The sequence below is a fragment of the Trachurus japonicus genome, chromosome 1 (assembly GCF_045865225.1).
Source record: "Trachurus japonicus isolate A0001 chromosome 1, Traja_1.0".
Taxonomy (NCBI): domain Eukaryota; kingdom Metazoa; phylum Chordata; class Actinopteri; order Carangiformes; family Carangidae; genus Trachurus; species Trachurus japonicus.
Window position 1 is genome coordinate 34357554 of NC_140907.1, and position 11422 is coordinate 34368975.

General features: G+C 42.7%; 1 protein-coding gene across 1 annotated transcript; it reads left to right on the forward strand.

Annotated features, from left to right (window-relative positions):
- The first annotated feature begins 5853 nt into the window (after nucleotides 1-5853).
- On the forward strand, nucleotides 5854-11199 carry LOC146992375 (uncharacterized). Its single transcript, XM_085790458.1, has 3 exons — nucleotides 5854-5980; nucleotides 9504-9653; nucleotides 11046-11199. Exons 1-3 carry the CDS (start codon nucleotides 5859-5861, stop codon nucleotides 11197-11199), a joined length of 426 nt encoding a protein of 141 aa, XP_085646584.1. The 5' UTR covers nucleotides 5854-5858.
- The last annotated feature ends 223 nt before the right edge of the window (nucleotides 11200-11422 follow it).

The window sequence follows — 11422 nt, forward strand, 5'->3', positions numbered from 1 at the left end:
ACCAACTATAGACCAATCTCAATACTGCCACAACTGTCAAAAATCTTGGAGAAGCTTTTCAACAGTAGACTAGACAACTTCATCAATAAACACAAACTGCTATATGACAGCCAATATGGATTCAGAAAGAACCACTCAACTGCCTTAGCTCTAACTGAGTCTGTGGAAATAATCACTGACGCCATTGACCGGAAATTACATTCAATAGGTATCTTCATAGACCTGAAAAAAGCATTTGACACCATTAACCACAATATTTTAATAGCTAAACTGGAGAGATATGGCATTAGAGGTATAGTTCTGGAGTGGGTTAAGAGCTACTTACACAAGAGATCCCAATATGTGAAAATAGGTGATAACACATCAACTTGCCTGGACTTAATCTGTGGGGTCCCACAGGGGTCAGTTCTGGGTCCGAAGCTATTCATACTATACATAAATGATATATGCAATGTGTCCAATATTCTAAAATTAATATTATTCGCAGATGATACTAATATCTTCTGTTCTGGGGGGTGACTTGAGCCAACTTGTGGAAACAGTAAACCAGGAAATGGCTAAGCTTCATGTGTGGTTCAATATAAACAAATTATCACTAAATCTAGGGAAAACTAAATACATGCTATATGGGAAAAAAGGTTGTAATAAGAGTATTAACATCCAAGTAAATGGAGTGAATATTGAAAGGGTCAGTGAGAACAAAGTACTGGGAGTAATTATTGATGACATGTTAAGTTGGAAACCACACATAAGACACCTAAAAAGTAAGATAGCCAGGAGTGTGTCCATACTCTGGAAAGCACAAAAAATAATAAATCAAAAAGCACTTCACCTGCTGTATTGGGCACTAGTCGCTCCACACTTGCAATACTGTGCAGAGGTGTGGGGTCACACATATAAAGGCTCCACTCATCCCTTGTTAATACTCCAAAAAAGAGCTCTGAGAATCTTGCATTATGCCAACTATAGGGCACACACAAATCAATTATTCATGGATTCAAGAATACTCAAACTATATGACTTGATAAATTACCGTACTATACAAATGATGTACAAGGCCGCGAATAAAAGCCTCCCAATGAATCTGCAAATACTTTTCCTAGAAAGAGAGGGGAGACACAATCTTAGAGGGAACAAGATTCTCAGACAAAGAAAGGTTCGAACTACGTTAAAATCCTTTTGCTTGTCGATCACAGGTGTCAAACAGTGGAATGCATTAGAAGATGAAGTTAAAAACTCAGAGACACTGAATGTCTTCAAGAGAAAGTATGTCAACTCAACCATTAACCGATACAGAATACCACAGGAGGGCTGATAAAGGTCAGAGACACGAGTCAACAGACACTGTGCTGAGACGGCATGGGAGCATAACAAAAAACATTTTGTACCCAAACAATACGTTTAACCAGAGAAAATTGTATGTCAAAGGTCTAAGCCTGACTGTTTGTGCAGGATGTTGTTATAATGTCTATCAACAAAGTACAGATAAATTAGGGTGCTAATGCATGCTGTGACATTACTGTGAGAGATCAGAGTACTGAAGAACTCAACTGAGCCCTGCCAATCGATAAGCTGAGTTCAATCAACTGGTCCACGATGGATTTGCTGAGCTGGTCACTGAATGCCATTGACAGAGTGTTCTCAACCAGGCGTGCGGGCTCTGGAGAACCCAGATGCCCGGACGGAACCTTCATCTCCGGCTACATCTTGGATGGATGGGAAAAGTGGAGAGTCCTCTGCCTTGCCGCACTGGATGTGGAGGATGTCGAGGACGTGTACATATTCACGTTCATGACAATCGGGATGTTCACCCTGGGATGCGGTATTTTCATGCAATATCAGAAAATGAGGAAGATCGCCTCCGAGCAGAGCAATGCGAGGGCGGACAACGCCACTACTCGAGGTGCTGTGGTCGGGATACGATCTGACATCACAGCAGTTCGTGAATTCGTGTCAATATTGCGAGCTGACATGGCCAAAACTCGGGAGGATATGGCCAAGTTAAGCGCGGCAAAGGCTGCAGAGGAGATGGATGATTGAAAGAATATGGCAAAAAAGGGCTCTTACTCCACACCACACCATCAAATAATCAATACACTGGACTTTGCTCTCTGTCAATTGGACCATTGTATGACTTTGTGACAAGCCAAGCTACAAGATGAGACTGTTGTTCACTCATGACGGACAAATATGGACACATGTGCAAACACACACGTAATCTGTATGTACTGTCTAGAGCTAAACTTCAGCTCTGTATACTGCCTGCTGCCAACATGTCATGTCAAATGTCATAAGTAAAAGTATGTTACATTAAATGTAAAAAAAAAAAATTATGTTATGATCTGTATACTATCTACTACCGTAACATGTTATGTCAAAGAATGTTACATCAAAATGTAGTGTGTGTGTATGTATGTATATATATATATATATGTATGTATGTATGTATATATATATATATATATAATAATAAGAAAAGAAGAAAAAAAAGCAAAAAGATATGTATGTATGACAAATATTCTTATTCTGTGGGTAATGGGGGCGGGACTAGATAAGCTTTTGCTTCTCCCGCTTTTCCCTTTCGGCCATGTATTGTATTATTTGATGATGAAGTGTGATGATGATGATTTAAATTGACATGCCCGAAATAAACAAATTGATTGAACACAGTTGAATTTAGCGCGCAAACTTACAGTATGACACTTTAGTGGACTTATCTTTATCATTTAAAACAGCAAGCATTCGTGACACAACAATTAATGGCCACTATATGTTAATATTTACAGGTAATACTCAGAAAATTAGAATATCGTGAAAAAGTTCATTCACTTCCCCATGATTGCGAACTATACTGAACCAGACAGAGAGCTTTTAAAGGCTCAGGAACCCTTTGCAGGTGTTTTGGATTAATTGGCTGACGAGGCTGTGACAATTTGAGCTACAACATTGAACTTTTTCACGATATTCTAATTCTGATTTTGGGGTTTTCATAAGCTGTAAGCCATAATAATCAAAATTCTAACAAATAAAAGCTTGAAATATCTTGCAATGCCTGTTATGAGTCTAAATAATATATTCATTTCACCTTTTAAAGCAGATATCAGTGGCACGGCCGTTTCGGCTAATGCTGTGTTCAAGGCAGGCTTTTGAAACCGTAAGTTACAGCTTCAAGTCACAACTACGACTTGGTAGCGTTCCAGGTAACCCGTAGCTCGTGTTTTTACCGTCCTGTTGTCTGTGAAAGTTCCCTATAACGGCCACTCGTAACTTCCGACCCGTGAACTCGTACCAGATCGAACTGGTATGACTTCACAGGAAGGAAAAACACAAAGTACGAGTTTCCTTGAACGCACCATGAGTTAGCAGCCCCCGCCCTTGTCAGGCATCAATTGGTCCTCGTGCTACGTCACCACATTCACGCGCATCCCTTGGCTGCACACACAGCCCTTCATGCCGTTCTCTCCCCTCATTGGATAACACTTGTATCCCACAAGGAAAATTTTCTCCTCGGGTTACAGCAGAGCAGAGTGACGGAGAGACTCGTGTTTAGGCTGAAATACTTCATGTAAGTGATTGCTGACGGAAAATAGGACTATTTAGGACTTATATTAACAAAAACATTCCACTGATATCTGCTTTAAGTTGAATTACTTAAATGAATGAACTTTTTCACGATATTCTAATTTTCTGAGTATTACCTGTATCTGTAAAAGGGTCCACGATGATGCTATTAACGTGGGTGATCTATAAATGTCCTTTAATTATTGAAAAGTGGCGTAACATCATGGTGATGGGCCCCGGTGCAAATATTTTTTTTGTGCCCTATACCTGTTGCCCTAAACACAAGCGCACACGCACGCACACACACACACACACACGGACACACACACACGGACACGCACACAGCCACTTGAGAGAACTGCTATTGCCACCATAGGGTTTTCACACAAACTGGTGCAGAAATGACACATTGTTTCATTTTTCAGCTCATATGTATTACATTTACACACGTTTGTTTTTTCTCTGGTCCAAACCATGGATGTGTTATGATCCAAACGCCGCACCACTGTCAGAGCGCATGTTTCCATCATGACAACTGACGGGAGAAAGACGTGTGGCACGTTGTCATGTTTACATGAGCTCAAACTTGTGGCGCACACTGAGCAGAAGGCTCGAGGTCCGGCTGCATTCACATACACGGACCGCGAGCTCGACTGCAGCCGCACCGAGACCTCGCGCTGCTCAGGCTCACGTGCGTATTCTGTCCGCGTCAGTCCCGACAGCGATCGACACGGTCCGCCGAGAAATAATGCAGGTACTGACGTATTTTTTGCGTGTCAGCATGTAGAGGTATCAGTTCTCGTGGCAACCCCAGTTACAGGTACTGGCCACAAACTCACCCTGCAAACCAGCGTTTAAGCACCACGGACAGCGGCTCCATATCAACACCAGCCTGCCCTGAGCTGGGCTCAAACCGCCGCTCATCTTGACTGACAGGTATCAAGGTGATTGTATAAATGATAATTTCCTCCTCCCATACCAGCCACTCAGCATTACCTTATATCGACCCGCGTCGAGCTATGCCATTCACAAAAACAGGGGCCTGTGGCAATTCTGGACAGCTGTTTTTTTTCTCTCTCTCTCTTCCTTCATGGGCCCCTGACGGCGCCTGGGCCCTGGTGCAGCTGCACCGGTTGCACCGTCGATATTTACGCCACTGACTTACTCATTCACCAACACTGCAGAGATGCCAGCTCTTGGGCGCATTTGCAATACCCATATCCCGCCACCAGGGGGCGTTTCCACTTGACCAATGCGTGTCGCTACCATAGACTGTAAAAGGTCGCTACTCTCTTTTCCAGTGCTCTAGTCCGACCCACGTAGGCTAAGACCGGCTGAAAAACAAAAGAAAACAGTTATATTTTTTTTCTTCAAAACTTTATTGAAAAGTTCCAATCACAGTCAGAACATTGACCAAAGTCTGGTATCTCAAACCAAGAAAAGAAATATATAAGAGACAAAGTGAATGAAGTGCGTATGTCAGTACAGGTGTAAATTAAACATAATAATAAAAAATAAATTAAAATATAAAGAGGAAAAACAGGCTAGACAAATTACATTTCTCCAAAAAAATCTTATTAATTATGTTAACAGTGTGTAGCCTATACATTTCTTATTATCAATTCTTTTAATACATTCAAAGCTACTTCTTGAATTCAATTTCAAAAACAGGAAAAAAGTGTATAACGTGTCCTTCTAATTCAGATTACATAGGTCTAATAAACATTATACAGAAACTGTTCTTAATGTTTTTATCTGGATAGATAAAGAGTAAAATAATAAAATAAACAACTGTCCAGATTGTACTTACAATTTGAGGCATTTTATAAATTGATATCAGCAAGAACTGCTGTAACTGTAAGACCATCCCTGTCTTGCTAATAATTTCACATCATAGGCCTATCTTAATTCTTCATAACATAATTTCAGTTCATCAAAAAAAAGAAAAAAAAGGCATGTGGCCTATTTCCCATCTCTATGGGAAAATGTTTTGTTCATAGTAAACAATAAAGAAAAAGATGTTGTGTGAATGGTTTCTGATGCAAAATATTCCCCGCCGACTATTTTGCGTTGTCGACTCATTAGGCCTTCTCCGGTGTTTTCCGTAATTCTCATATTCTGAGTCATCATTCATAAACATGTCTAACTCCACCGGTGAGCAGTGGGAGGAGCTGGGCTTTTTCACTTGTTGTCATGGTGAATCATGTTATCTTTGTTCCCTTGATAATTCAAAAAAATCAACATAATGGTCGAATTAACTATAAACTGCACTGCACCTCTCAGACTGACTCCTGAAGATGAGTGTTCGTGTGGACGAGGACGGAACAGAGTCTCTAGGATCCATCTGTCTGTCTATGAAGAATGATGATGAGTCTAAAGGACAACCTCTAAACTTCAGCCCTGGACCCTCAGAGTCACAGTAAGAGACCTGCTACAAACCTGTGAACCTCCAAACTGTCTCTGTACCAGAGTTTAGTTTAGTGTGTTGAATGAACTGCTGCAGTCGCCATCACTGGAACAGGAAATAACTTCTTCCTGGTTCTTCTGTCTGTTCTTATATTTCCGTGGCCTAAAAGAGGTTTTACCTGAAAAAAAACCCAGTTCCATTGTTCAATATAATATAATGTTTTCCAGCCCCTCAAAGTGCAGGAAAAACGCAGTTTTTATTTGGACCTAACCAACTGCTGATCGGCGGGCGCTAACCCTGGGCGGAGGGATACGTGAGTTGGTTAGGTCCAAATAAAAGCTGCGTTTTTCCTGCACTTTGAGGGGCTGGAAAAAATTATATTATATTGAACAATGGAACTGGGTTTTTTTTTCAGGTAAAACCTCTTTTAGGCCGCGAAAATAGGCCGTTTCTTTGGGTCTGTTCACAACAATGTATGTTGTAAATCTCTGGGCAGGGCTATTATGGGCTGGCGTTGCTAACGGGAGGAGTGCAGAGAGTCTTCTACTGCAATTAAAGTACTTAGGGACTATTTGTAGATCATACAACCCCACTTTAAAAAAAATGCTACTATCCCTTTAAGGTAAATAAACATTCATGTCACACAAGTTATTTAATAACACGACAGACATCACTGTAGACTTCCCACAATGCCTCTGTGATCAGATCAATGCGTGACTCCAATTCTGTAACACTGTAGAACTAAAAGTACAGACAGACAAATAAAAATGGTTATCTTGTACATTCAATAGGAAAATAGCATTGCTTATGTCACAGTCAGTGTTACTGGTTTCCCTCTCAGACTGACTGAAGTCCTGAAGATGAGTCTTTGGGCCCTAGTTTGCTGGCGCAGCGCAGGTGGCGCAAGGTAGCGCAGCCGGTCTAATGCAAGTTTCGACCAGCGCAGCCTAGCGCAAAGTCAGATTGGAAGATTGGCAGATCGCGCTGCGCTGAGATAGGCGTGGCCGCGCAGCAGGGGGAGGCGTCACAGATTCAGCTTGGTGCAGTGGAAGTTTTGTCCGAAAATGTCCCGCCGAGGTTGCGCTGAAAGCTCGCCACCTCCAACCAGGTCTAATCTCAGCGCAGGGCGGAGCGCAGCAGGTGCAGTGGAAGTTTGGCTGACTGACCTGCAGTGCACACACGTCACCAAGACCTCACAGGCAGATCTCCACAGTTCCAGACACATTTCAATGCAATAAATATCCACAATAACCACTATTTAATGCAACTAACGGAATCAACACGTGAATTTATATCTATATAGATTGTCCCGTCACATCTGACGTCAGATCAAAGCAGAGATCAAAGGCTGTGGCACGCGCAATGGAAACTCCACCTGAATTAACACAGCAGGGACGAACTGGCACTGAAAAGCAGCTGTGGATGTCCCAAAAGCAGGACTGAGGGTGGATGACTGCATGTCGCTGCCGTGTTGAGATACCACTCTGCCCTTGTGATGATCGCTTTATTTATTTATTTATTTATTTATTTACTTATTAATTCATTAGCGGAGAGCGACCGCATCACGCAGCCGTAATGAAAAACAAAACACAAATCATCATCTCTCTTAGTCCACCACAACAGCCTCGGTATCAGATAGTCAGTATATAGCCTACTACAGTATACTCAGCATCTCATCACAGAAAAAAAAGAGAAAAAAAGAGACGGACAGAGAGAGAGAGAGAGAGAGAGAGAGAGAGAGAGAGAGAGAGAGAGAGAGAGAGAGAGAGAGAGAGAGAGAGGGAGAGAGAGAGCGCGAGTCCTTTACGCTGATTTAATCCACATGGTCTGTGTTTATGTTGTGATTAGTGTACACCTGTCATCTTGCTTACATAGGGTTTGAATAAATGTGAGTTTCTTTATTAGTGTATTAGTTGTTTCTTAGATTGGGTAGGGGTTCTCAGTATATCAGATCAAACCTGGTTAAGTATATTAGTAAACTCATTATTGGTCACTCTGAGCTCGGACCTCCGGACCAAAACAGCTGTTTCCTCCTGGGAGAGGTTCGGCCTCTGGCGTCGCTGTTTCCTCCGTCCATGTCCAAGTATAAAATGACAAACTTGCAGCGCGCATCACCCGCCGCGCAGTTAAAGGTGAGGAGAGGAGCTCCTTTGATTGGTGAAGATCTGACTCGGCTGTGTCAAACCCACTCCACGCCTTTCTCTCCTCCTCCTGTCTCCCTCCCGCCCTGTCTCCTCCCTCTTCACCGTTTGCGCCGGTGGGAGGGACGAGGGGAGGGATTGCGCTAGTCTAAGTCTGACTGCGCGGCCCAGCAAACTTGCGAAATGGACCTGGGCCACACCCCGTTGGCGTGGCGAAGCTGCGCTGATGCTAGACTTCACCTGGTCGACGAAACTAGGGCCCTTTGTGTGGACGAAGACGAGGACAGAGCAGAGTCTCCAGGATCCATCTGTTCGTCTATGCACAGTGACATGTCCAAGGAGCCTCCTCTACACTTCAGACCTGAAGCTGGACCTTCACAGTCACAGTAAGGCTGTCTTTACACTGCAGGCCTTGATGCCCAATTCCGATTTGTTGCCTATATCTGATTTTTTTGACTGTCTATTTACATGTTCTATCAGAAGTGACCCATATCTGATATCTGCATTTACACCTGCTACAGAGGTTCAGCGCAACGTGTGGGCACGTGAATTAATATTATCATTGATGACGTATGACACACATTGCCAGGAAAGATCCGATCTGTCTGTTTAGACTGCAGACGCATTGGCAGATATCCGATTTGTATCTGATTTATTTTCCACATATAACGGGGGCCTGAATCTGATCTGACAATATCCGATTCCATGCACATTTGTCCCCTTTACACATTGATGTTACAGATCCGATCTGAGACACTTGAGAGAAAAAATTGGGCCACTTGAACCGTGCAGTGTAAAGACAGTGTGAGAGACCTGCTACAAACCAGTGAACCTCCAAACTGTTTAGTGTGTTGAGCTGCAGCACTCGACATCACTGGAACAGGGAATAACTTCTCCCTGGTTTCTTACCAGTTCGTTGATACTGACTTGTTTCTTGTGATATGATATAGGGCTGCGCGATATGGACTAAAATTAATATCTCAATATTTCTTAGCTGAATTGCGATACTATATATATCAATATTTTTTCTGTGACGTATTTGGGGTTTCCCCCAAAGCAATTTAGCATATTAGATTCATTTTCTTCCCAGAGGCAAACCCTTTAAAAGCATGAGTACTGAAAACATACAACTTTGCCCTCAGCACCGTGTCGAGTCCTGTCTGGACTGACCTTGTGCGGCTACAGTCGAGCTCGCTGTCCGTTTGTGAAGGCGGCCGGGCCTCGAGCCACTCCATCTGCTCGGTGTGTGGCCACAAGTTTGAGCTAATAATTGTTGTAGTAGTAGCTCCCAGTGGCTTAAAAATGTCAGTTTAAATCAATGAATACAGTTAATGGGATGGACCGGGATCATGTTTGTGTTATCTTACAGTCAGTGTTACTGGTTTCCCTCTCAGACTGACTGAAGTCCTGAAGATGAGTGTTCGTGTGGATAAAGACGAGGACAGAGCAGAGTCTCCAGGATCCATCTGTTCGTCTATGCACAGTGACATGTCCAAGGAGCCTCCTCTACACTTCAGGCCTGAAGCTGGACCTTCACAGTCACAGTAAGAGACCTGCTACAAACCAGTGAACCTCCAAACTGTTTAGTGTGTTGAACTGCAGCACTTGACATCACTGAAACAGGTTTCAAGGTTTTAGGTTTTAGCTTTTAATTTCGTTGTACTGCTGTACAATGACAAATAAATTCTGATTCTGATTCTGATTCTGAAATAACTTCTCCCTGGTTTCTTATTAGTTCGTTGATACTGACTTGTTTCTTGTAATATGATGTTGGGCTGCGCGATATGGACTAAAAGTCATATTTCAATATTTTTTAGCTGAATTGTGATACTCACATATTGTCTTAGTCAACAATCAGACCTCACGTTCTTTTGCGGCTACTACGGGATCGATTTTTCCTTCTTTTTTCTCATATTCTGCATCAGCATTCATAACTCCACCGGTGAGAAATGGGAGGGGCGAGGCTTTTTTTACTTGTTGCCATCATGAATGATGTTATCTTTGTTCTATTGACGAGTGCTTTTCATCCCCTCATGCGTAAGCTTAAAGCTCCAGTTGGTAAGTTGATGAAAGTGAAAGTAAACTTGTTCGTTAATTTCAATACAATACTCCATCAGGTCTCTTTATGAACCTCTGCCAAGTGCCCCACACACACACACACACACAGGCGCACACAAAGTAGCCATAAACGCACCCACAGAAGACATACCGTTTCCATAGCAACCGGCGACTCCAAAACAATCTCATGTCTCTCCCACCATGAAACACACTATTCTTGTGTGTGTCTGTGTGTGTGGAGGGAGGGAGGGAGGTTGACAGAGGTGAAAAGAAGGAGCTCACTGTGTGTATCATCTTGAAATGTTCGACCGTTGCAGAGTTTACTTTCACTTTCTACGACGTGTAGGAGCGGCGATTGGCTGCTCCTCCTGCTCCCTCTACCTGACTGGAGGAGAAACGTTGGTCGGATGGATTTCAGCAAATACGATTACAGGCTGTAGGTGGAGCCAGAGGAGTTGGATTTTGTAAACAGGATCGATTTTTTCTTCTGTTTTTCTCATATTCTGCGTCAGCATTCATAACTCCACCGGTGAGAAACTTGTTGCCATCATGAATCATGTTATCTTTGTTCTATTGACGAGTGCCTTTCATCCCCTCATGCGTAAGCTTAACTCGGGGTCAAATTAAGTCAAGAGTTGATTGAACTACCTGTTATCAAACATGTGGAGAGGCGGCTCCCGTCCTGGCAGCCCATAAATGACAGTGTTGCTCATCAAGATTCATCTGAACAGATTTCTGTCAGAGTTGTAGTTTAAAACTTGAGTTATAACAGACAACTTATTAAAAATGTCAGTTTAAATCAATGAATACAGTTAATGGGATGGACCGGGATCATGTTTGTGTTATCTTACAGTCAGTGTTTCTGGTTTCCCTCTCAGACTGACTGGAGTCCTAAAGATGAGTCTTTGTGTGGACGAAGACAAGGACAGAGTACAGTCTCCAGGATCCATCTGTTCGTCTATGCACAGTGACATGTCCAAGGAGCCTCCTCTACACTTCAGGCCTGAAGCTGGACCTTCACAGTCACAGTAAGAGACCTGCTACAAACCAGTGAACCTCCAAACTGTTTAGTGTGTTGAGCTGCAGCACTCGACATCACTGGAACAGGAAATAACTTCTCCCTGGTTTCTTATCAGTTCGTTGATACTGACTTGTTTCTTGTGGTATGATATAGGGCTGCGCGATATGGATTAAAATTTAATATCTCAATATTTTTTAGCTGAATTGCGATACTCGGTATATACAGTATATCAAT